Below are 27,772 nucleotides of genomic sequence, written 5' to 3'. Positions count from 1 at the left end.
ACACATTGTTAATGATAAAAGTTCCTCAGTAAAGTCATATGTCACAGAAATGACTTTGGTGGAACAAGAGTTGGGGATTGATTATGTAGAGAGTAACTGGACAGATTTCCCCCCACTGAGTATAAAACTGAAAAGAATAATGGTAAACTCCAGATGTGACTGATGTGGTGCAAGTGTTTGTGTGTTCAATTTGCTTTGTTACTTAAACTAAAGATTCTAAACTTTCAGCTGCATTTCCATCTGGCAAAGCTGAGCCATTACTGTCCATAGATGCTGAAGGGTTTTCCTCTTGCCTTGTGCTGACAAGGCTGAGAATCGCTTTGTACAGAAACTGGTACTGTTCCTGGGGAAGAAAAGAGGGTACATTCAGTGTGTTTTTGTAAATAATAGACTATAATACTTGTAATGCTATTATTTGACAGTAATTAACAGTGGATGTGTCACAGCCTGTTAACGTAGTGTCCTCCACCTTTTGATGTACTGCTTTGCTGCTTTATTCATTTTCAGACTAGTGGCTCCTCCTGCACACAGTGTGGACCACAACATTAAGGAAAGCAGTACAGGTGGGGGAAAAAAAAAACAACAACAATGCATTTTTAAGGTAACATTCTGTGCTAAATATGATCCTTGTAAAGTCTGTTGCAAAGTTCCCACAGATTGAATGGAGGCAGGGTTATGGCTACTACTGAGCCGTTGGCATTCTTTTAATCCTTGATTGTGAAACCAGGTTAACTACCTCAGGGTCTGCCTGGAGTAGGAACGTATTCCTTGTTGGAGTGAACCCATTATTTACATGATACAGTGCAGATTTAAATATGATGGTGGCAGCTCTTTATATTTTGAATAAGTCCACTTGATAACCACATAATATTTAACAGGAAATACCCTGTTTCAGAATAAGCATCAGGTCTACTACGCACCTCTGGAAGACATTTTTGATTAACCTATGCAGAAACAAACACACCAGTGGTGCAGTAATGTTGCCCTAGGACCTAAGCACGCTAACAGTACCACACACCCTACAAGAACTTTGCACGTAGTTTGGTTATTACTTACAATGTCTGTAAAGACTCCAGGCCTCATCAAATTTATCATCTTTGCTACGTGGTAAACATCCACTGAGTTCTCATTTTCCAGTTGATGCATGAGTGTTGTCAAAGCACAGAAAGTGCCTGCTGTCACCCCTCCGTGCCTTTGCAAAGTAACAAACAAAACACAAAATCAGGTTTCCATAGCTAAAGGAAATGCCACAGTTAGGTGATGAATTTTTGCGATGCTGACATTTTTCTGAACTGGGATGGCACACAACTTCATAGCTTTGGGCTATGACTGCTGGAAAGTCTTCAGGAGACAGATTCAGCTGTATTTTCCCACTGTATTTACCTCTTCTAAGCAAATACTGAAGGCCTCTGGGCCTGGTTACAACATTTCAGTATTTACAGCCAACATTCAGCATCTGGAGGGGAGTAAGGTGCCTCGTCTCAATACTCTTACTTCTCTCAATAACACAGAATGAAACCCTGACTGATTTTCTCCACAGGTGCCCAACTCACTCAGCAACTATCTGCAGTATCATAATGATAGAATTGAAATGAGATCATTCAGAGTGTGACAAAAGCAAAGTTTTTCTCTTGTGGGTGCAGCTGACACAGAAAAACAGCACTACTGGTAGGGGTAGGCTTTGTGCCTTATTTCAGTGGCTTCACTCTAAATGAGAAGAAAGAATGGCTTTACACAAAAACAAAACAAACTGAAAGCCACAGTGCTTACTCATCATGTACAATCATGGGTCCATCACGGTTGGACATCTCCTCTTTGATGATGCTGATCAGTTCAAAGGTTTTGCTAATAGGACTATCAGGATTTGGCCATTTTGGACACTGAAAATGCCTCACTTCGAGTACATAGTCATCCTACAAGAGTGAAAAAAGCATAAATCAGTTGGTGAAAGATAGTTTTCTTATTCTTGCCTCTATTCCAGTCTGGCTCATGACTCCACATACAGAATCCCACCACAATGATGGTGCCCTATTCAATGTCACCAAATTACCTGCAGAGTTTGCTCACTCCATGGATTTTTCAAAGCCATGGAATTTTAGCACTCATTTACCAAAAGAAAATGTCACAAAATATAGGTATTACCTTTTATCAAACCAAATCCCGAGAGTTACAATTTTACGGCAGTGTTACCTGTGTAGCTTCTAAAATAAAGTCTTGGATTATGAGCTTTTCCTCATTAGACAGACACTTGTGTTCTTCAGCAATCATAGTAACTTTGAAAGTCTCACAGTTTATAGGCTCGTCTTTGTTTGGCCAGTACACAAATTCATCTTCAGCCTCAAGGAAAAGAATAAAAAGAAAGGAAATGATTAAATGATTGAATACTTCCTCATCTCAACTATGATTTGCTGAGATAAGGATGTCCAGATTTGGATTTTGCACTCAGTATAATATTACTACTTTTAAAATTGGTTTTTACAAAATCCAAGATATTGTCTCATAACCTGCATATTTAAAAATGTTAAAATTGCTAAAATTCATATGTAAAACCACAGCCATTGGCCATCAATCTTACCATATTCTGGCTATCAGGGAGCATGACTATTAGCTGGGCATTATGGTCCCATATCATTCTCCAGAAATCCTTGATAGTGTGTAGCAAGGGATGCTGGGTAATAATGAATTCATTGCTTTGATAGTAACCCTGAAATACAAAACCATAGGAGTCAGAATTGACATTCAACTCTTAACACTTAAAGGAAGGTTTTTTCTGGATAGAAATAGAAGTCTAGAAAATAAATTCTAGAGATGTGCTTCCTTTGGCTTCCTACAAATATCAGAAGAAAAAAAACTTTCATCACAGTATTTTCCATGTGAAAAGATTAAAATCAATTACACTGAAATGATTTAAAATCAATTACACTGAAATGATTTATAAAACTGAATAATTTAAGTAAGAAAATAGAAAAGAAATCAGTAGATACTGGAAAAGCCAACTCAGAATGAAAATGCATCAGCTCAGTTGCACATGCTAATTGTTCTACATTAGTCAGGCTTCTAATGTTGCTGGCAGCATGAAACAAATAAAAAAATATTTGGAACATTCACAAAAATCCCAAGCAGTGCCTTAATCTGTATGGATGTTAGACCAACTGGTTACCACAAAAGCTAACTGCTTTGCACTCTCTGCAGAGAGACATTTCCTATCTCCTTCCTGAATATCCAGGGAGCATTTACTCCTCCCTCTCAGTTACTGAAGGGGAAAAGAGTTGAAGGAAACCCAGAGAACCAAGAGATAATGAAAAGCTGTTGAGTTATGCTGCCTTGGACTATGCCAACTGCAAAAGCTGGCGTAAAGCCTCTGGCAAGATGAAGGTAAACCACAGTATAGCCAATAAAAGCTAACTTGTTAGTTAACGCTTCTAGTTAATCTCAAAATATTCTTCTATATTCAGATTTACTAATTCTTAAAACTACAGTGGGATTTCTCATTCTACTGGCAGTCAGAACGCAATGCACTTAGTTGAACTTAGTTGAATAGCAATAATAATAATACACTGTTGGGGAAGTAACTCTTTCAAGGAAAGAGTGAATAATGGAAGAAAGGAGCTTTCCAACTCAGTACTGTGTCTCTACAACGTGGGTACTTGGCAACTCTGGAAATACCTATAGAATGGGATGCTACTTTCAGCAGCACAGTTAACTGACTTACCATAATATAGGAAGCATTGATGTAGTCTGTGCCTTCACCAGACAGTGATGAGATACCCACTCTAGATCTTTCCACTGTAAAAAAAAAGTTATGAATTATCATGCATGTTGTATTACCTGTATTGCATGTATTTTTGTATTGCAGTAATTATTCCAAATTTCTCACAGAATGATAACAAAACTAGACTCCATCTATCAGGATGAAGTGTTATTCAGACATCTATTCGATTGTTGCATGTGTGGTATTTGGACAAACCATTTCTTCATTAAAAGTACTTTACAAAACATTGTTCCATACCAATGCAGGCATCTTCAGATCTCACTAAGGAAATGTTAAAGGTTTGGCACACACTGTTCATAAACATTTTTCCACACAGAGAAACCAATTTGAACAAGCTTACCAGGAATGATGGATGAAGTTCGATTCTTTTCCCTGTTACACTGTTTGAGTGCAGTTGAATAATCACACTGCTGTGTGTTAGACTGGCTCAGTAACTGAAACAATGAAGTTAAAAAATCAGGTCACTGTGCAAAAGCCATTATTCCATCAGCTGCATTAAATAGAGGGATGCACATATTAACTTCAGAATCTAGTTATCTGGCTAAACTACTTAGCAAATTACCAGAACCTTTTCTCTTCACTTTTTTTTTCCCCCACTGGATTAAAGGTGCCAACATGCTTACGGAAATGCCTCTTCAAATTGCTCCCACATCCAGACCCCCTACTTCTTGTTGCCGCTCCATTGTCATTTCTGTTTTGCCTGCATATAACATTAAATAATTCTGGCAAACAGTAAACGACCACACAAAAAAGTGGGCACTGTTACACAGCCAGTGCTGGCCCTGATGTGAGGCAGCCTGAGGCATACTGGTGATGAGCTTCCTGATTTTGTCTTGAAACCTGTGAAGCATATAGGACTGATATGGAAGTCTCATTGTCTTGCTTGTTTCAACTAATAGCATTCAAACAGACAAAACACCAAAATATTCATTTACTGCCTGCTGAAGTACTCCCATTTTCAAGCCATAGCCTTACACTGAGGGGAATATGTTGCCTGACCCATATAGACCACACCATTTTTACCAGAATAGGGATCTTCATGCAAAGATGTGGTTAGATTTTCCAAAATCTCCTTACTGGCCTGCTCCTCATACTCTAATTTTTAGAAAAAAATCTGAAGTGCATGCAAATAACTTTTGTGTTCTAACTGGCTACGTGAATTCATCAACATGCTCCAAATTTAGGCTTTACAGTTAATTATAGATATGACAAGCTAATGAATATTGTGCTGATACACCTACTTTGAAGTCACTGACGCTCACAATTACCAAGCTTTTTATGTGACTGCCTCAGCTCACCTTGAATTGCTTCTCCAGCCGGGTCTTTCCTGTCGGTCCAGGTGTCAAGAGTGCATTAACATAGGCGTGAATATGAGTCTCAAGGACTTCTGTTTCTTTACTGAGAATTGCTTCAACCAGTGCATCGTGAATGAAGATGTATTGCTCCTACAAAAATGAAAGCAAGCACATAAGTGCCAATTATGCTCAGATTCCCCTGGACATCTCTTGCTGAGCTGACGTATCTGACATGGTTGGCATTTCTTCACAGCTTGCTGCTGCAGGGCAGTCTTCTCAAAAGGGGTCCTTCACAGTGAAAGCTGTTCCTCTCCAGGGGCAGTACACATTTACAAGTGATATTGAACTACACACAAGGTATATATGGTACAATGCCAAATCCCCACCACCTGCGAAACGTTACATTCACATATACGTTCATGTTTAACTCAATAAAGTAAAAAATGCAAGCATCGCCTGAAGTCAAATTTTCAAGTCAGCTTGTTATGTGGCTCTCCCTCTCATTGTTACAGTAAAGCAATCACTCCCAGTTCCTACTGCTATCTTCTATTTTCTCTCTCTCGTCCTTTGGAAGAAGTGCCCATGCTGCTGTTGATTACCTTTTTTTTTTTTGCTATTGAAAGGCACTGGGGAATCTAAACACCTGTTCCTGAAACCTGAAATAGACTTCGAAAAGCCCTGCTGTTGCCCTTACTGTTTTCTTCTCATCTTTCACTATTCTATATATAATATTCAGTTTAAATCAGCCATAGATCATCTTTGGAAACAACTTTCTTCCAACTTATTACTGTTCAATTGTTTGGTCACATTTAGTAAAGATCTGAGCATGTGAAAATGGTGTTTCCTTTAAAAATCCACAACAAAAATGCATGCCCTGCCAAGAAAGTGCTGCAGTGGGAAGCATGATTTATGCAGATCTTCTTTCTTCTGAGTCCTCCCTAATAAACTGGCAGGGCCTACAGATAGGTCATTTCTAAGTGCATTGCACCAAGTGAGCCTACAGTATGGCACTATAAAAATAAGGGAAGTGAAGGGGACAGTCCAGTCTGCTGACTGACTGCCTGTCTGTCTGGCAGTGCCAAAATGAAGACTGTATTCACAGAAATGTGAAAATTGCTAAGTCTCATTAAACAGATATTTGTCTTACCTCAGTCTGCACCAAATAGTTCCTTTGGGTACGTATGTGTTTTAAGAATCCAAATATGTTGACTGTCCCCTCATGCTGAATTTGCTGCAGCATGCTGTCTAACACTATGTAAGTGCCTGTCCTTCCAACACCAGCGCTATAAAACAAAAAAACATTCTTGAGCCTGCAGTACAACAGTCATGGAAAGAATTGTTTCTTATAAATAGCTTTTTCAACAAATCAGTCTATAGAGAAGCTTTGGCTCTACAGATTTTATTATTGCGTGATTATATTACTTTGCTGAAGCACCAAGGCCAGTAATGAAGAAAAATCTTCCCAACTCATCTTTTTCTTTGTGAGGAAATGGGTCTAAGGGTCATTTTCTTGAATGACATTTACAGCATCAATTGAAAAAGAACAATGTGGTTTCCTGCAGGTCTACAGTTTTCATCCTTTTGATACTCCTTAGGATATTTTGTCAATTATACCTACAAAGTATGGCATATGTCAGCATTTGGGCACAGTCAATGTGCTCAAGCTCTTCTATGCTGAAATGTACACCACTTTAAAGGGAAAGCTGCATTATGCCACCCGTTACAGATGCTGCCTGAGAACCTTTCAAAGACACTGATCTGAGGGAAATCCTTGAAAGTGGCAGAGTCACTGAAGGTACATCCATAGAAAAAAAAATTAGTACTCTTCAGATGTGGCCAACAGGGCAAGCAGCAGTTGAGTCCCTCCTGACAGAGGGGAGATGCAGAAGAAAAGGTTCATCATATGTTAGGAACTCTGACTCATTTAACATAACAATGGCTGTATTGTTTCGGTGGTTTTTTTTTTTTCATGAAACATCTGGGTCAGGAGTACTAAGTCAAAAGGTCTTCTTTTTGTTTTGTTTTCTTGTCACACATTAGGCAATTGCAATTGCCCTCTCAGTGATGTAGAGCTGTTACATGTATTGGTACACGGTAGCAACACATGCTGGGCATGCATGGCAGCTTGCAGGCAGATGCAAGCCCAGTCCATATGTTCTAACTCAGTCACCCTATTTATTCCTCAGAGACAGCACAAAGCATGGGTGGCATGAGCTCTGTTTGCTGTAAAAAAACTGCCTAAATAAGCATGGTATAAAATTGAAAGGCTCAGGTTATCAACAAACTGGTAGACACACCAAAAAATATAAGGATTACCAGACACCATCGCTATTTGTTATGAAAGAGAAAACATGAAAAGTACCAAAACATAAAAATAGATAAGTAAGGTTTCATGTAGTTCCTCACATGTGTGCTCAACACAGCCTGTAAAGATAAGTAGAAGTTAAATTTCTAACACGATTCTCCTTTGGAATGCCATAGTTGCTGGTAACAGGTGAACTCAAAGCTGTACAGAATTGCCTACAGACAGAGGTGAATTATACCTGGGACCCAATGGAGATGTCTGAATGAAGCCACACCACTGACCCCTGTTCACTTCTAAAAAACACAGTGCGATTGATTTATAATTTACTGCTGATCTCTCAGCCTGGCACGGATCTCAGCCTTGGTATTTTGGGGAAACCCTTGTTTTGAACTCCTTGAGAACAGACAGGATGCAGACAGCAACAGAACAACCAAAATGTAGAATTTTCATTTTCTAAGCTAAAAAGATATTTTAGTCACATTAGATCATCCCAGAAATAAAATATCTTCATTTTCAGCATTTGTGAGGTGACTTTACCTGTTGGCTTCCTCAGAGTCAGCTCCAGAAGGACAGAATTCATGAGGAGGTTCTCTTTCCAAATGTTCCATCAAAGGTGAGGTACTACAGTGGAAAACCAGAACCTGCTTATATATTTTACAATAACCCGGTCCTCCACGGGCATTGTGAAGTCATTCCAGGCCCTACAAGCCCTTTTAAAGCACTGTTTCCTGGGCTGCCCAGTTCAGTGAGTGCTGACAGAACACCTGCCTGCACGCTGCGGCACATGCAGACCTCACACCACTCCCCAGAGTGTTCCTCCATTGCAAATGACTGCTAGAGAGCAGAGCAGTGTTAACAGCAGCAGAGTTGTAGTTCAGCCAGGAAGAGTGTGAGTCTTGTTTTGTGTACAGAGCTCCTCTTAGGGTTACAGAGTATCCCTGCACCAAAGAATGCATGAGCCAAACACATCCTAAGGATATATATTGGCAGAAAGGAAGCAATTACTGCTTTACACGTATCTGATATGCTCATAGCAATCAAAATAGTGGTAAAGAAATGTGCTAAAAAGTAAAAAAGAAAAGTATTTTTGCAAAAAAAATAAAAAAAAAGAGAACGTAGTGCAGAGCAGCGTGATCTTGTTTACAGCCATTATGGAGGCGTATAGAAATTGTACAGAGAGTTGATTAGTTGGCCTTACCAAGACAGAAGTACCAGCTAAGAAATTAATCTTCTTCCATCAGGACTTGTTAAGTGTGAGCGTGAAATTATGCTTAACCCACCACTGAAAAATTCTTTTTTGTCTGCAGAACAAAAGTGGAGTGAACCTTACAGCGGTAAAAGCACACCTGCAATGAACCACAACCGGCCCCACAGCATGGCGCTTGGCATGCGATGCCTTCCGCACGAAGGTGAGCACGGGCAGCGTGTACTCTGGAACACCCATGTCAGGCCACTGGGTATAATGGTACTGAGTTACTACACGTCCACTAGACCTCCCTTTCTGGGAACCCTGCAACAGAAAGATAATTTCATACAGAAGCAGCCCACATTGCAAAGACAAGTCTTTGTAATTCTACTTATGTATTCGATGTTTCCTGAAAACTATATTTAGTTAATACACCAAAGTACTACCTAGCTCTGAATATTCCATTGCTCAAGGGGAATAGCAAGGACCAGCATTTCCGTCTCATCAATTTGTTCACTGAATGGAAAAAATGAACTGTCACTCACCGTCCCTTAGAAAGACACAGTGAAATGCTGAGAACACTGGAAAGGTAACAAATTACAACTGCTATTAGTATTCACCCAATTATCTGCCACTCATATTCTCTGCCAGGTGGGTAGAAAGGATATGATTCATTTCACCCAGAGTTAATGATGTATGGGGAAAGTAAGCTCATTTGGGATGCTTTTCTAAGCCCATTGCTTCATTGGCAACTCAAAGATGGTGTTATCTCATCCAAACCAAGTCATCTTATCCAAAGCAAGTTATCTTAGCTGAAGAGAGATTCCTAAAATAGCTGGGAAAACTGCTTGACAATAGATGCTGTGTGTTATTCATTAATTGTACAGGGAGGCTGAGGGACTAGACATTTAAAATTTAGGTGGCTGAAATGAAATAAGTTTTTAGAACTTCCCTCGAAGTAGGCAAATCCTTTTGTAGCCATTCCCTTTTGCCCAAATTATATTTCCAGGATGCCATTGCTGAGCATGCTGTTTCTGATTTCAGTAAGGCAAGGTTTGGATTCATCTGTTTTGTAGACAAGTAAAACTTACTTTCTTAAAAAGGAAAATTGATAGCTGAGGTTGATGATTTAATTCAACCCACATTTTCTACTACCTGATCTCATTCTGAAAATTTGTCCTCCTGCTCACCAGGCAAAGTCCACGTTGGCTCTCCAGTGTGAGATCACATCCTTCTCTGATGGTCATACACCACATTAGAACTACAGGCCAGCACCTCACAGTACCACAGAATGGCTGAAGATGGAAGAGACCTCTGGACATCATCTCCAAATCCTGCTCAGACAAGAACATTCAGAGCAGGTTGCCCAGGACCACATCCAGATGGCTTCTGAAGATCTCCAAGGAGGAGCCTCAATGACCTCTGGGCAACCTGTGCCAATGCTCTGTCACCTGCACAGTAAAGAAATGCTTCCTGATGTCTAGATGGAACGGCTTGTGTTACAGTTTGTGCCCACTGCCTCTTGTCCTGTCCCTTGGTACCACTGAAAAGAGCCTGGCTCCATCCTCTTTACATCCTCCCTTCAGGTATTTATACAAGCTGATGAAATCCCACTGAGCCTTCTCTTCTTCAGGCTGAACAGTCCCAGCTCTCTCAGCCTCTCCTCACAGACTCTTCCCAGTGTGTTCACACTGAGAATTGGACCATCACTACAGGTAAGACCTCATCAGTGCTGAATAGAGGGGAAGGATCACCTCTGTGGATGTGTTAGAGATACTTTGCCTAATACAGCCAAAAATATCACTAGCTTTTTTAGCAACAATGGCTCATTGCTGACTCATGTACAACTTGGTCTCCTCTTTTATGTTACGCTGCCTGCCTCCTCAACTCAACTCCTCAGGTGCAGGCCTCTGCCTTTCTTCTTGTTGAACTTCATGAGATTTTTTGTCAGCCCTCCTCTCCAGCCTGTCAAAGTCCTTCTGGATGGCTGCACAGCCCACTGGTGAGTCAGCCATTCCCTTTAGTTTCATGTCATCTGCAAATCTGCAAATTTAATGAGAATGTACTCTACCCCATCATCCAGATCATTAACGAAGGTGTTAAACATGACTGGACTCAGTATTGACCTTACTCATTACTGGCATCCAACTAAACTTTGTACCACTATCTCCTCCATTAGCTGAACTCATCTCTGAAGTATCTGGACAAGTATCTTGGCTGCCTGAGACCTACAGGATTCAGTTTTACCTAAACAAAAGAAAACATCCAACAACTTCCTTGAAAATGCTATGAGAAAATTTTACGACTTCTCTTTGCCTAACCTACATTTTCATGACGTCACAAACCTTTTTGATCTTTGTGTTTCTAAGAGTAAAATTCCTCACAGTGTAATAGGCAAGTACACGGACACTCTTCTGAGTAACCAAGAAGTTCCCGTATTCTTCACTACCTTCAGCAGGCCAGTACTGGTCACACTTTCTCTGTTAGAAATCAAAGGAGAAGTAGAGAAAGAAAGAAAAATGTCAAACGATCGAGATTCAAACATTGAAATTTATGAGCACAGCCCACCACAAAAACATGCAGGAACTCCCAATATACCACACATATAATAAACATAATGCTCAAAAGAGAAAAAAATTAGGTGCATTTCTTTTGTGTTGTTGAGTTCTGACTATGCAAAGATGGTATTTATACTTCAAAAACCAGAGAAGTTTAAATCATACTATCAGAGCAAAAGTACTCTTACACTGCAGAGCTTGCCATAGTATAGGCACTATAAAATCTAAAGACAATAACAGGTAATCTATAGAAATAGGAATACATTCAAGTTAATAGTGTCATATGTGCCTTTTGGTTGATTCATAGCATGGGTAGATAAAAGTGAGCATGTGTGTGTGACAGGAATATATAATACAGAGCTGTGATGCCCGGTCCTCCTTCTCTAGAAGTACTAGAACATACATGTTTACAGTGTGTTGTTGTATATAAAGTGGTAGTAACTCAGCACAGCCCTTTGTCTGCATCTACAGTACCTGTACCCTTTGTTAGATGCTTAGTCGCTCACATGAGAAGAACTTGAATGCATTTTAGGCATCTCTGTCAGTATGCGGTAAAAGTAATACAGTGTCTCTTCATTTCACATGTACATTGCACATGCGTACTCCCATCATGCAACATCCTCTGATAGGAGCTGACTTGGATAGACGTGCATTTGGTCCTACACTTGGAGAGGATCCCATGGGAGATTAACAGGGAGATGCCAATAAGTGTAATGAAAAATTCTCCTGAACTATAGCCTTCTCCTTTCCAGAGTCAAAAGAACAGAGTGGAACACAGCCCAAAGCTCACGCTATGGCCACTCCAGAATATAAGGCTTTTTTCAATAGAAGACAGTTGTTTTTTTTTGTTTCCTTTTTTTTTTTTTTTTTTTTTTTTGTCGTTAGAACATTCCTTTAAAAACCACAGTTGTTTGCAATTGAGTTTAAATGCTTTCTTTATACTCATCTTTATACTTCCATACTTCCATAACCAACCCTAGTACAAGCAACTACTGCAAACTATTTCTTTTTGCTCAAAAATGTCTAAAACAGATTTCTGAAAGAGAGAAAGGAGCCTGCTAGAGGTAGATCTATCAACATCAGAGAGAGAAATAATGGACAAAAGTACTCATACCCTTCCTTTCTCAAGGAGATTAGTTATCATCACAATAACTTCTACGTTATGTTCCCATATCATTCTCCAGAAATCTTCTGCTGTTGATTTTAGTGGCCCTTGAGCTGCAATGTAGGCTTTTGGCTTGTTGTAGCCCTAAATTGAAATGTAACAAATGACACTTGTCAAATCACAGTCCCCAAGCAAAAGGAGGTTGGGAGGAGTACATGACATTTCATTTATCTATTTTTAAAGAATCTCAAAAGCTTTAAAGTACTTTTGAATTTATAACTATCAAAATCACAGAAAGCCTGCGGTACCAGATGACATCTGAATGCAACTGTTATGTCAATGTTTATCATTCCGACAAATGGGATATATATTCAAGTGCCCATGTTCTAGCAGAATGTTGACATGATAGTGATTATGAGACATCTGTTATGACAGTGGTTTAAGAAATGAATCAAGATCATTCGCATGTAAATTACTGGGCTATGAAAACTGAAGAAATGATATCTCAATGAGGCTCACAGCCAACTGGCATCTTCCCCTTGTGAGATTATCTCAGACAGAAGAATTAACCACTTACCAAAAATACATAAAAGAATAAACATTCAGATGTGAAATGTTTCTGAAATGACTCTGATGTGTTCGAACATTTTTTAGTTTCATAAAGCTCTTCACTAAGCTACAGCTGCTGCAACATCAAGATGGGTTTGAGAAAGAAATGGGCTTTACCTCTAATCGCATTTTAAGTTTATACATTTAACTTAGATAATTAAAGTGTTATGGTATTTTTTAATATTGTGATTTTTTAAAATTATATCTGTTCACCTCCATACACTGCAATTCACAGAACAGGCTGATTGGTGGATGAGCTGTCAGACAGAAAAAGGGCACTTACATCAACATAGTTGGCATTAATGTAATCAGTCAGTTTTCCATCCTTCTCTGCAAGCTGTGCTAGTTTAACCCTGGTATGATCATCTGTAGTAAGACAAGGGAGAAAACAAGCAAATTTTCTTCCCAGAATCACAGAATCACAGAATCACCAAAATTGGAAAAGACCTCCAGTCCAACTGTCCACCTATCACCAATACCATAATCTTTCTGTACGAAATCTTTTTTTAAAATACCAAAATATATTTTTATAATATATATGAATAATAAAGTGACATCACATATGTAAACATCCTGTGCTTAGCCAGGAATCAGATTAAAAATTCTAGATAAAAGAAAAATAAGTTAAAGAATCTAAGGACTAGTGTATTTGGAAATTCAGAAATTTATTTCAGAAGTAAATTGAAACATATTTGTAAGAAAGGAAGAAACATGATCAATTTTCCATAGAAAAATGCATTTTTGAAGTCCTTGGAAGCACAACACGTTGAAGTGACAAAAAGCTCTTGTGAAAAACAATCCTACTGAAAAGGAATTAAAAGCTGAAAGTGATCTTACACTAACTGTGCAGTATAATACAGTGGTGAAACATAAAGTAAAACTAAAATTAAAAATCAGGTATCCAGTTGTGTGGGAATGTACCCATTGTACAGTGACAGTGAAGGGAAACCTATTCAGCACTCCTGTGCATCAGCCTGGCTGCCCTAAGGGTCCCAAACAATTACATGCACTAGTATTTAAGCACATTCATTGCAAATTAAGGAGTGCAGAGCTTGGAGACTGGAGAGCAATGGGAACCTGGAGAGTTGGTCATCCAATGAGACTCAGCTCTGGTTATTTAGGCAGCAAGTGACTAAATCACTTGTGAGCTAAAACTTTCTGAAGTTTCCATTCGTTAGATGGACTGGAGGCCTGATTCAGTCACACATGGCAATTTTTGTTCTTTGAGCTAAGAATTATAGCAGAATCTGCTCTGTCCTTTGGATTGGCATCCTTTGCATCCTTTGCATGGTCAGGTACCAAAACAGAGTGTCAGAGGAAAAAAAAAAGACTTTCCTTTTTTCTAGGGGTGTCTTCAGCCAGGTGGAATTGGATTTCTTGCAGCTGGTGCAGAGCTCACATTGCCTCTTGCCAAACGGGCTGACTGTGTCTCTTTTTTTTCTATAAAGCTTTGGTGTCACTGAATGTATGTAATTTAGGGCCTTGTTATCAGGAGTTGAAATGCTATACAGAATTAAGCCACTGTAAGGAATGAGTCCCTTGGGACTGTTAATGTGAGCCTAGACAATGTCCCGAGAGACAATTATGTCACAGGAAAGAGCCTGGTGTCCCTTCCCTTAATTTGATTGATGTCTCAGCCACTCCTGGAATAGTACAGAACAATGCCTGCAAAACAGTCAAGTGATGGGAGGGGGCCTGCTGTCAGTTCCTTTGGTTTGGCTGGTGTCTGGTGCCTCAAACAATCCTGAAACTGGAGCCAACCACAACTATTAATAGGATCTAGGGGAGACTGTCCCTTCTCCTTTTCCTTTGATGCTATATATAAATAAGAGCTGGGGGGGGGGAAGGGGGGGGGGGGGGGGGGATGGGCAGTCCCTCTTTTTTGCTGTTGCTCGCACTTCTCGCTGCTGCTGCTCCCCTTTTCTTTGTTGCATGCCACATGGAACATCCCAGTGCAGGCCTGGCACTGGATCTAGAACTGCTGATCTATTAGTTTTTACATTGCTTGCTAGTTTTGCTCTCTAGCAGTCATTTGCAATGGAGAAACACTCTGCTGATCCTTTCCCCCTTCAGATTTCTTCTCTTTATCTTTTGCTCTTTCTCTTAAAGTTGGTAACTCAAGGTTTACTTGAATTTTCTATAAAACCATGCAGCTTAGGTAGATGTAATTGTGGGAGGGCCAACTCATAGAGGATATCTGATTTATAGAAATCTCCTATTGAAGTTGATGTTTTTTTCTCTTATGCACAGACCTTGAGTGTTCTTTCACCTTCATTTATCCAGGGGGACAGCCACCAAAATGATCAAGAGCCAGGGGTGATGGCTTCACATAGAGATGAACAAAGAAGAATAGATGTATTTTCAGAGAAGACAACTCTGAGATACTGAAGCAAAGCAATGTAAAAACTAATAGATCAGCTAGTGAAGCTGATCTATTATATTGTGGTTGGGAAAATACAACATAAAACAGTAAATTTATATTTCCATATGTCAGTAAATATATCCAGAGATTATGAAGCTCCTGAGAGGAAAAATCATCACTATTATAAATCAAAGATGGATTAATTTTGGCAATCAAAACACAGCTTCTTTGGCTTTGTAATGATATTATATTGGAATCTTCCAACTCTCCTTGGGTCATCGGAGAAGAAATAAACATGTCCTGCTAACGAGTGCTCATCAAAGCAGTAGGATGTCAGAGGGCTAACTGGAAGTGAAATATCATGATATTCATGATACTCCTCTCTGGGCATTTTGCTGAACAGTATCCGGAGTTTTCACTGTAGAGGTGTTTTTTCCTCCTCTGGTAACATACATAAGTCTATAATTGACTATAATTGTTTCTTAAACAAAACTTCAAGTGATTCATTTACTTACAAGCAACAATGTTTATGTATCGATTCTTATTCTTGTTGTCAGGGTGATTAGAGCTGTCTGACGTAATACCTAGATCTACAGTACAGCTCTGGATTTCCTGAAAAAATAAAGTGCGTCATACTTAAATAAGTACTAAGGTAAATAAAATGTCTTAAAATACAGTCAGTCATCATGAAAAAACCACAACCTTCTACCCAATTAGCTATAATATTTTACAACTACTTCATTGCTAGAAAAAAATGCAGTGAAATAATTCCTTACCTGATAAAACTCTTTCAGTGTCTAATGAGGGAATGAATGCAAAAAAAGTAAAAAAAATCAAATTCCATGGCACAGAACAAATGGATAAAAGTGTTTATATAAGTTACAATTATTATATGGAAAACAATTATGGTCATGCATTATCATTATCACCATAATATCAACAGAGCTTAAAATAGTCAAGAGACAATTTTATTAAGATATGGGCATCTGTTTTCCTATCTTTATCTTTAACGTTAGACCTTACTCCAGTGAAAGATTATATATATGAGAAACATCACTGACTGTAGTCAGATTATCTTTGTATTTTACTGTCCATAGGATTTCTTATTGGTCCTTGTGACCACAGTAGTTTTTCCTGCAGAGCTCTTTTGCTCTCTTTCCAGTCACTCCTGAAGCTCTCACAAGCAGGGCAACTGCTCAGACACTTCACAGGATGGTATTACAGTCTCCTGTCTGTCTGACAGCAGCTTCTCAATAACCAAAAGCTTTCATGCTTCTCAATAACCGAAAGCTTTTATGAAGACTGCCTGCAAGAAACAGGCTTCAGAAGACAGGCCTGTAGCCTATAAAACTCAGTAAATTGCTATTATTCGTTTCTTATCTTACTAATTACTTATCTTATTCTTATCTTACTGATTACTGATTACTTAAACTGACGAGAAACTCCAGCTTATAAGGTCCATATTGTTATGAAGGAAATAAGTAACTATGACAAAAAGTACTATAACATTTCTCATCATTTTTTAGGTTTCATTTTAATCTTAACCATTTTCACCTTCAGATATTTAAATATATATATGTAAAATGGTTACCAGTCTGAAAAGTACAAATTTAAATGAGTTATTTTATAGCAATACACCTAAAAAATTGAACCAACCCCTTGCCCTGACCTCCAAATGTATTCAGACTACAGAGAAAACGGCTACTTTCTTTATCAGCAGTAAAAAGGCCTGGACACATTCTGGGGTAGTCTGTAAATCCAAATTGGAGCTCCAAATGATAAGCAAGAACAAAAATATTTTAGATGGTGGAGACTGAGTGAGGTGCAGTGTATTTGGTCTTCAGTTTGCCACAGTAAGTGAAGATGATGAAAAATATGATTTCCTGACTGTTTTGCCTACTAATGCTACTAATGTTGAAGGAACACTGCTACCATTGTATTTACACACAGTTTTTCAATATTTGCTCTCATTAACAACCAGTCTATCTGAAGCCCAGTCCTGTCAGTCCATATACATTTGCTTAAAGTAACAAATGAGCTGGGCATTATTCACACGTACTTACAAATTCAGTCCCACAATCAGATTGATACCCTGAATGTCTAATGAATTGGAATTGCTTACAAATAAGATTAGGTGGATCTAATTTTTGGTCTCTTGGGTCACAAGACATTAGGTGGGGAACCCTAAGCAATACCGAGAGATTCAAAATCACGAATTTCTTTAGTTTCAATACTGGTTTTGCAGCAGTAATATTAAAATTACTTTAAATTAATAGTGACCAATTAAAGAAAATTGTTTTCATCACAACTGTTTGATTTTTACTAGAGAACGAACACCTGTCAAGAGTTTTAATAGCTTAGCTTTAATTACAGTCTTTGCTTATAATGCTTGTTTTATGAGTGACTTCAGTTAGTACTTATCTATCTTTAAATGCATGCAATGCATACAAATGTGAAAACCAATGAAAAAATATGTGAAGTAGTTACACACGGTGAGAGCAACATTATGGGAACATGTTTCAAAGTTATACACCATATAAACCATTTGTTTTATGAAGTCAACTGTAAAGCTTTTACTACCACATATGAAGACTCTACATTAGCTGCCTCGTTACTCAGAAGTCTTGTCATGTGCACTCATTATTATTTTCCTATTTTTTTCTCTGTAAATGGAACAAGTGAATGTGCGTAGCTTCTGCAAAATTCAGTTGCCATTAGTAATGGAAAAGTTTCAAATCTACAGCTGTATCTGTTAAACCACATAGATTGTGTTGCATTTGCACAGGTTATTCACATAGTTATTCAGCATTTTCTCACAGCTACAGCCAACCCCATTTGCATCCCGGTCTTCTTATAAATCTCCCTAGCCTTTATTCATGAACAGACCTCCCAGTACCCATTTACATGAGATTATGAATTTAGTCCCCCAGGTCAGAATTTAATACCCAGTTCTCTTTTTTTTTTTTTCCAGGCATTCAAACTTAACATTATTTGTATGCTAAGAAAGATGGCGTCATACCTCAAATTCTTCAGAAAAACCATTACTTGCATGTAAATCTGCAACATGTTTTGGAAAATGCTTTATTGGAATTGCTCCAACATCATCTTAGGAGTGGGAAAAGACAAAAAATAGATTTATGAAGAATAAAAAGCCAGAAGAACATAGAAAGACGTTCATATGTAGGCAATCCATACAACATCCTGAAATAAAATTTTTGGTACGTACTCTGGATATACAACTACCCATAAAAATAAATACACTCTCCAACATCATTAGCATTTCTAAAATCATTCTCAAACACTTACACATTTATAAATGGTTATTCTGAGAGAAGATATGGTAAATGTCCAGCTAGGTCTTGTTCTGTCCTTAAGCCTCCAAAATTAAGGTGCTGATCTTGTCTGAAAAACATTCAGTTGACTCGACTGTGAAGTCAAGGGGAACTGGGAGGTTTAACAGTCTGCTACAAGGTACTCAAAGGGAAAGGGCAACAACAGCACTCTGAATAATACTGGTAAAGAAAGAATGATCAGAAGGACGAGTCTGGATGCTTTAGGTTGATTAGTATTGCAACGGTTCTCTGATATAGTACATGGACTACTACCAGTGTAGTTCCAGCCCTACTAAATTAATGCAGCATTATGAGAGTAATTCTGACTGATGCATATAAGCACTGGCATCAAAAGAAACAACAGATTTTCATCTTTTACTACAGAAGTGAGTATTTTCAGCAGGAATTTCCCCCCTGTTCATGGCCATAATTTTACAATTGATATAAACTTATGTCTGATCCTGGGAATCAGCTACAAATTCTCACATCAGGCTGATAATGCAAATTTAAAGATTTAAGATTTTCTGGATACACAGAAAGAAAATATTTACATTCTCAACCAACAAAAGTGACTTGTGACTAATGAGTCTAAATTTTCCATCAGGTATTTTATTTCAGTACATCTCCTTTTTACTTTATACAAACACAGTAAAACACTAATATAGAGCATTAGTTAGAGATCATGTAGAAAACATTTGGGACTTTTAGTCTTTTCTTTCCTGTAAATATGCTAGGTAAACACAGCCCTCTATTCTGCTAATTACCTGTTAAATGATGCCATTATTTTAGCTGGTTTTGGCTCTGAATAAGATTTATTTATTTATTTACTGGAACATTACAAGATATGTTTATTTCACAATTTTTAAGTTCAGCACTGTTTCATATGAGAGAAAAAAACAACAACAACAAAAACATCAAAAACACTGAACAAAGACCTGATGTTTATGTCAACAGATGTTCAGCGTTTAAGCCACCTAATAATTTTAGCTTTTGGTTACCAAGAATCTGTTGATTTGTATGGAGATCCATCTGGTCTTCCATATACATGAATGGATCTGCATACAAAAAGTGAATTTATCCAGTCAAGCCTAAGAGAAGCCGACCAAATGTGTAACACTATCTTCACACTTCAGAGATGAAACCTGGCATAAAGTGTTTATTCTAATGATCTGCAAACACAACACCAGAAGGTAAGGTAGATCATCTTAAGAGTGACGACAGAAAGGGAGAAAGAGATTTCAGGTTACTACTATTTTATTTCCTGCCCACTGCTAATCTCCCAGCTCAGTAACTTCTGACTCTAGGGATATATTATATTTCTAGATATCGAGTACTACTTGAAACTCACAAAAGGTTGGTATTGTCTCCTAATATCAGCCTGTAATTCACTATTTATGCTAAATGTGCAATTTGTACTGTGAAGTGCCAGGGCATTTTCTCTGAAAAACTGCCATCTCCTATCTATGCTAATGAACTCCACAGAAGGAAGACTTAGTTTATAATAAGGTCTGTGGAGTGCAATTTCAGCCATTGTTCTAATAAAAGCTTAAGCTTAGCAGTTAGAAAATGCTCTTTCTGGTCTACATTCTTTGCCAACATTGTATGCCAGTGAGTCTTAACTGTAAAATTACACTGCTGAAACACTTGTACGATAGAAAACACAAAAACTGCTCACTTGACATCTGTTGCACCCAACACAAAATGTAAACATTTTTTCTGAATGCTGGGCTTTCTTCCATACAACATTTCATGTATCCATTAGTCATTTAAAAACACTTTCCTCTTTAAGTTAATATCAGCATTCCAAAAGTAAAACCTCAGTGTCAAAACACATATTTAAGCACTTGAATAACTGTAAGTGCAATTTTGTCTTATCACAACGGAATACACTATCTCCCTGAGGTGAGCTGGTCAGAGAAAATTGCAAGAAAATTATATAGTTATACTGCAATATAGTTAATGATAGAGAGTAAGAGCTGAAATTTCCTGTAATGATTGCCACTTGACATTCATATGTAATGACATGTTTTCTGAAATCAAGATACATCCCCACCTATTAACCATTTAGAAAAAGGCTACCCGTCTCCTCACAATAGCAATCAACATAAGAGGCTTTTAAAGATGCCTACAATTCAGTGACAACAGAAGCCTAATATCTGGGATTTATTCAATTAAACGTTTTTACTAGTTACCTACACAAGGGCTGCTTTTGCTTCCCTTAGTCATTTCAAGAGTACCCATCCCCCCCAGGTAATTGCAGTTTGTAAAAGCATTATTTGTGGAACAGCATATCTTCTTCTCATGTGTGAAATGTAGTTTGGGATCTGCAAAATTAATCTATTTGACTCAAACCAGTTTGAAAGAGCAAGAAGGGCTGCACATGCTTCTCTGCCTCATCTCAAGGAAGAAAGAAATGAAAGAGCTTCTCCAAAAAAAGTAGAGTGGATATGGAAAGAGAAGATGCTGATAATACTCTTCATTTGGGCATCAGTTTTGTGAGAGGTTAACAGAGAATTAATATATCCATTAGAGTTAAAGAAGACATTGTAATTGCCAGTGAAACACAAATGAGATGTATACTGGTCCTGCTGGTAAAAAGTAAAGGTCATGTTCTATACACAGATGTCAAACTCAATTAATGGAAGAAATGTGGCAGAGTACATTGCTGGTGTAATCCTCTGCTTTGTGGCAATGAACTAGAGCTGCTAAATGTAGCTCGAGTGTGGGTGACACAGGCTAGAAGGCACAGCATCTCCCTGAGACAGCTCCGTAAGGTGAGGATATTTCTCTTCTGTGCTACCTACAGGAAAAAATATGAGCAACACTAACCTCTGCCTCTTTTGAGCGCACCTGTGTTAATTAGTACAAGTAGGTAATAATTTCTGGTTTACAGAATGTGAAGAATTCATATGGGCACATGCAAAGCAGCATCTTTCAGAAGTTAACATCAATCCACAGAACAGTTGACAAAAAATACCTGAGACTGGGAAGACTGGAGCAGGGGGAGCAGAAATCACTCGAGGTGACGTGTTATCTTCCAAATAAAAGTGAGCAGTCTGGAAACATTTCCTAGAGGAGAAGAAATGTTAATAAATATGGCAAACACAAAACATTGCCTGAAATCCTTTGGAATTCTGACATCATTTAGTTAAGAGAATCGTGGTTTTGAAAACCAGTTCTCATGGAGTGTTGAACACAACTACTGTGATAGAAATATTGCCCCAATATATTACAGATTATGCATACAGCTGAAGATACTTAATTAACTCAGGATAACATATAGTTCATGCAACTTTACCTATACCAGAGGCAGAAGACAGAGCAGACATCAGACATGGTGAAAGCTGAAAGAGGAACTCTCAGGAGATACTGTAGATGCTGCGCAGCAATTTCAAGTATAAAAAAATGCCATTGTCTTCCTTGCTTATCCAAATCTGCACACATAATTCCCTTTCATATGATTATGCTAGACTGAAGATGGAGCAGTGTATGAGATCAGCTCTGGTAATTCATCAGTAGAGCCTACTGCAGACACGGAAATGCAGTCCGAGGCAACATGCTCTATAGCGAACAAAATGGAAGCTCTAGACTACTGTGATTGGTGCTAAACAATTTTTTAGTAATGTTATTGTCTCAACACTGAAGGACACCTTAACCAAAGAGGACTTCCTGAAGTTGAAAGAGGAAAGCATGGGAACTTATTACTCCAAGAGATGCTAGCTGTGTTGAAAAACACTCTGAGATGAATATAAATGGAATCAACCTTAGCTGTGACCCCCACTGTTATTTGTATCTGTGCTGTAATCCAGATGTGAAGATAATAATAAGAGCATCTGTTAAGAGTCCAAGCAATTCAAGGGACTAAATAACCAACGGCTGCTGTAAGTATTGAAAAGCCTCCTTAATTAAAAAATCTCCATATGATTAGAAATGCTAATAACAATCTTTACTCTGGGTCACCTAATCTATTTGAAATATTATTCAGGAATTATTAAATTTAAAAAGAAACATACACATCAGTGAAACACTAATCTCATTTTGCACTTATAAGATTCTGCTTCTTGAAAAGTGTTGGCTCAAGCTGTTGCATGACCTTTTGCTATTTTCTGTACTCACTTTAACTTCTAATTCTTTACTGCTCCTGTAAATAAATACCACCACACTGATAAACCCCTTCATATAATTGTTAAAGTCATAAAGAGGTATTGAGGCTCCTTTGAGAAACAGTGATTATGTGGTTCATGAAGACTTTGATAGACTTATTTCAATGAAGCATCTGGGAAACATGCACATACTCATGGAACGTACTGGGAATTTTCTGTATTCATGTACAATACAAATTCTCTTAAAACACAAGAGGAAGCAGAGAGCTACATAAAAAACAAAGTTGTGGCATGCAACATAGTTCTCGTGATACATATTGCAAATTTGGAGTCTAACTAGAACCTTCTAAAGGCACATTTGTGATGGTCTCAGAAGGGCTTTTGATATTCCGCAATACACCTGGGGGAATACTATCCATTGTGTACTTAGCATTACTTAAAAATGGTAATTCTTGATGCACATCAAGAAAATGGGGCAGATAAACTACAGGAGGAAGGGATACCATGTAAACGACCTGGACAAGTTTGAAAAGTGGGTCCACAAGAACATAATGAGGTTCAACATTGTCAAATGCAGGGTGTTGCACTCAGGTCAGAGCAATCCCAGATATGTGTACAGATTGAGAGAAGAACTCCTGTGGGGAAGGACTTGGGGGTTCTGGCGGACAAAAAGCTGCACACAGCCAGCAGTGTTTGCTTGCAGCCCAGAAGGCCAATGGTATACTGGATTGTATCCGAAGAGGGGAGACCAGCAGGGAGAGGGAGGTGATTGTCCCCCTCTACTCTGCCCTCATGAGACCTCTTCTGGAGTACTGTGTCCAAGCCTGGGGGCCCCAGCATGAGAACAGCATGGAGCTGTTAGAGTGCATCCAGAGGAGGACATGAAGATGATCAGAGGGCTGAAGGAGTTGTTCAGCCTGAAGAAGAGAAAGTTCTGAGGAGGCCTCATTGTGGCCTTCCAGAACTTAAAGGGAGTTATGAACAGGAGGAAGACCAACTCGATATGGATTGAAAATGATGGGACAAGGGGGAATGGCTTTAAACTAAATGGGAGAAGATTTTGGTCAGATGTTAGGAAGAAATTTCTTACTCAGAGGATGGTGAGGCCCTGGCGCAGCTGCCCAGAGAAGCTGTGGATGTCCCATCCCTGGAGATGCTCAAGGCCAGGCTTGATGGTGCCCCGTACAGCCTGATCTAATGGTTGGCAATCTTGATCTTGGCAGTGGAGTTGGTGTTCAATGGTCTTTATAGTCCCTTCCAATACAAGCTGTTTCATGATTCTATGATTCTGTGATACTCAAGATGTATTAAGGAGGTCCTAACATTTGCATTATGCAGCTTGTGGCTGCTGACCTGAGAAAGGCTCCCAGTGCTAACAGAACACTCAAGAGTTTCAGAACTGTGTGCAAAATGACCAAGAGATAGGTGAATATCAAAGTACTTTATTAAGCAGTTTTGGAAAGTCTAGTCCTGTCTACTATGCACTGAGAAGGATGATGTGCTGCATTTATTAAAAAACAACCAAATGTGCCAACCACCTCAACTTTAAAGGACAAGAACAAAAAAATGTCCTCCCTCTAATGCCTGGGGCTTATGAACAGTGATCATACATAAAGCTTACAGAATAGCACTGCAGAAATTTGTCATCTCTTTGCCTGTGAAGATTGAACTAAAAAGAATTTAATTGGTATAATGGTTTTCATATAAAAAGCAGTGATTAGAGATTATTATGAATGTCGTCATAATATGCTATATATTCTCTATTCCTAACTGAACCACTGTATCTTCAATCTTTAGCAAGTTAATTGTGGCTGAAAATAAATTAAACCCTTAGCACGTTTGGGAGACAAATTCATAGCGGTTGACTTAACCTGTAATAAGAGTCATAAATAGGCATTCCATCTGCTTTGGCATCGGCAGTGAAAGCCTTTATGACTAAACCTAATGTTAATAACCATGACTCGTTAATTATCACTTGTTGTTAATGTAAAAAGTGATGACTATTTCAAATTTCCAGACAAAGGTCCCATCACTCAATGTTAACCTGAGTATTTAATTTACACCTTTCGTCAAAGCATTTAGATCTTCAACCTAAAACTGTAATTTGTAATTTAGACACTGCGCTTCTTTGAACACACGCTTTTTATATCATATAGTGAAAAAGCACTGATTTAATTAGAGTGTCTCAATCTGTACAGGAACCCAGGAAGCAGCAGCAATTTGATACAATGTGAAGGATACTATATCTGAGTGAACACTTCAGTGTGAACTGCTTGGGAGAATACTACACCTCAGACTGCAGAGGGTCTCTTTAGGGTCTCCTGTGCTCACAGGGCATCTGCCATTGGTTATTCTCAAATACTTACTAGAACTTATTTTGAAATGGTTTTGATCATCTGAAGATCTGATGGATTCAAAGGATATTTAAATAGAACTTAGAGAATCCAGTGATTCAATTTTTAAATGATTCCAATTTGTCTTTTAAATGCTTGTCAGTTGAAATTTTAATTTTAAAATCATATTAGTTCTTTTTTTTTATGGTTTGCTGTTATGCAGTTGAGCAGTTCTCTTTCATGGTTGAATGAATGTGAACATAGCAAGATAAAATCTGTTTTTAATTTGTTTCTTCATGTGCAAGTTTAATAATTCTTACAGAGGATTCTCAGCTCTTTTTCCACAAAACAAACACAGGATTCAAGATACAGGTTCAAATCATGGATAGGAAAATGAACATTCTCTGAAAGCTGCATTTCAGAGATACAGGGTGACAGAGGAAAGTTAAATGATTGCTCAGGGATTTGCCTGTTACTAGGCTGGCAATTTCTGAAGCACTGCTGTCATGCAGCTTCTGGGAGCTAATATGCAGTATCTCTGGACCTCGAAATGTAACTGGAACTGCATTAGGAATTTGCTGTTCACATTACCAGAGCCAGTATCTTACTGAGATTCATATGTATTTGTTCAAAAAACAATACTGAATGGTGCAGTTCACACTGACAGCTATTACCATTTTACTGTTTGCCAAGCTCTTCTTACGTTAACCATTATAAAAACTGATTCGCACAAATTGTTTTACATTTCTTCCCATAAATCATTTCACTAGGTTCATTTGCACTGACCAATCCAATGAACTATTTCAAAAGATTACACATATGCATAAACAATTTCCAGTATGTCAGCACGGAGGAACTTTCAATTTCAGTCACCTAAATACATAAGGTTAATTCAAGAAAATGGGAATGATGAAGCTACCCAGAAATGAGAAGAACAGGGAACGGAGATTCAAATATCCCTGCTGCATAGTGTACAAGGACTCAATCAGATACCAAGAAGAATGGATAGATTCCGTGCTTGGATAGAAAATTATCTCTAGAGCTGTAAAAACAATCTGTCAAGCAGGCAAAACCATTGCATAGGCAAAAGAATCTCCTCATGTATTCCACTGTAATCTTAATCATTCTAAAAAAAATCTAAGGAAAGTGTATTTGCATCAAATTATAAATGCTTGATGCACAAGACTACAATAATTCAAAACGGTGCACGTTCCTACTGAAAATTCTTTAGACAGCATTATCATTAAAAGTTTTTATTCCTGTGGGAGAAATTAGTTTTTTATCACAAAAAGATTGAAATTATGCCTAACGAGATAGGGAAGAGATTGGGGAATTTCCTCGAGTGATGATTAACAATTTCATGTAAAAAAACCCACAACCAACCAATCCTATACCAAAAAACCAACTAAACCCAAACAACAGATGGTAGAGAATTATTTTTCTGATACCAGGCACTTGAGTGAAGAACAAAATAATTTTGCCTTTTTTTTTTTTTAACCTTGAAAAGCTGGAATTTGAGGCTTTTGGTAGCTATTTGGTTTTGAAATAATATATATTTTTAAAAAGGTTACAGCTATTGTACATTCAAATCAGGAGGTGGCATTTTTCCATCAAATACCCAGCTAAGATGTACCCATGCAATTTTTTTTTTTTTTTTTGAATACTCTTGCCAAAAGGATGTAGAATATCATCTTGTAAATCTAACATTTTAATTAACTTTAATGAGTGAAAGTAATTGGCTCACCAAAGGAAAAAGAGGTAGATACGCACTATAGAAAAGAAAACCTGTCAACTTACAACAATTATTTCAAAATCAGCTAAACTTAGCCACGGAAATACTTATAGCCATATAGCAATGTAGTTCATCATTTTTCACGAAGTTTCAAATCATTAAGAAGTTCATAATTATTTTTCACAGTCTTTAAAACAAGGTGAGAGCCTTTGAAAGAGGCCTATAAAGTCCTACCTACAATACATACAGCTTGTGATTCATTTTGCTGAAATAAGAACTATGTTACTGGTGTTATCATAAAGCCCAAGAAAATTTTCTCAAGGATTAACAAAAAAAGAGCTTCATATTTTATTTTGTAGTACACAAGAAATACAGAAAAGATTAAATTCAACTTCAAGAAGATATTACTGCTAACGGGATTTTTGTTTTATTTTGAAAGACCTATGTTACAGAATTGTTCATTCCCAGAAAAAAAATGCAAAATGAACATGATGTTATTTGACAAAAACAAGCTTGTAACATGTGTAGGATTACTAAAACTGCACTACACAATCTGGGTCTTAAAATGTGTAGTGTTCTTTGGAAAATAGAAGAGATTTGAAAGACTATTTAGGCTCAAAGATGAAACTCTTTGGAAGATGAATATGAATGTTCATGTTGTGTAACATGAAAGACAGGAAAAGGCTCTCAATATGAAAGTGGCTAGCTAGAAATCCTGTGATGGAGAATATAATTATCCAACTATATATAAATCAGGAAATGTGTGCAGTTCTTCCAGCAATTAACTACTTATTTGAAAAGCGGAAGAAATCTTTCTGCAAATTCAATGCTTTTCAGTGTTTTATCATGCCAAAGACTGGCTGACTTATAAGGATGCTTGCCTGGAATGAAGGAAGCCTGAACTCAATTTCTTAAGCTTCATCTGCTGAGGGATGGGATATATTCTGTCTTGTGTTGATATAAACCAGTGAGGAATCGGGAAGCAAAGTCAGTGAGCCAGACCCTCACGCCACAGCCTAATAGTTACACTAGTCAAGAGCTGACAAAGGCACCCTGGGATCTGGTTCCTGTTTCCTGGTT

General features: G+C 38.0%; 1 protein-coding gene across 1 annotated transcript in view; it reads right to left on the bottom strand.

Annotated features, from left to right (window-relative positions):
* Positions 1-202: 202 nt before the first annotated feature.
* Positions 203-27,772, bottom strand: part of PTPRZ1 (protein tyrosine phosphatase receptor type Z1) — a gene marked incomplete at both ends in the record, with an annotated part of 132,298 nt that continues 104,728 nt past the window's right edge. Inside the window, 16 exons of the mRNA XM_079539577.1 lie at positions 203-343; positions 1,057-1,192; positions 1,771-1,913; positions 2,191-2,337; positions 2,576-2,704; positions 3,713-3,786; positions 4,113-4,206; positions 5,071-5,217; positions 6,215-6,350; positions 8,719-8,882; positions 10,904-11,038; positions 12,231-12,365; positions 13,114-13,196; positions 15,708-15,804; positions 18,212-18,297; positions 21,502-21,593. Coding sequence (XP_079395703.1) covers positions 203-343; positions 1,057-1,192; positions 1,771-1,913; positions 2,191-2,337; positions 2,576-2,704; positions 3,713-3,786; positions 4,113-4,206; positions 5,071-5,217; positions 6,215-6,350; positions 8,719-8,882; positions 10,904-11,038; positions 12,231-12,365; positions 13,114-13,196; positions 15,708-15,804; positions 18,212-18,297; positions 21,502-21,593 — 1,939 coding nt within the window. The remainder of the gene's footprint in view (positions 344-1,056; positions 1,193-1,770; positions 1,914-2,190; positions 2,338-2,575; positions 2,705-3,712; positions 3,787-4,112; positions 4,207-5,070; positions 5,218-6,214; positions 6,351-8,718; positions 8,883-10,903; positions 11,039-12,230; positions 12,366-13,113; positions 13,197-15,707; positions 15,805-18,211; positions 18,298-21,501; positions 21,594-27,772) is intronic.

This window comes from Tetrao urogallus (assembly GCF_951394365.1).
Source record: "Tetrao urogallus genome assembly, chromosome: 1".
In the NCBI taxonomy this organism is placed as follows: domain Eukaryota; kingdom Metazoa; phylum Chordata; class Aves; order Galliformes; family Phasianidae; genus Tetrao; species Tetrao urogallus.
The sequence above is the reverse complement of the archived record's forward strand: the minus strand, read 5'-3'. Positions and strand labels throughout refer to the sequence as shown.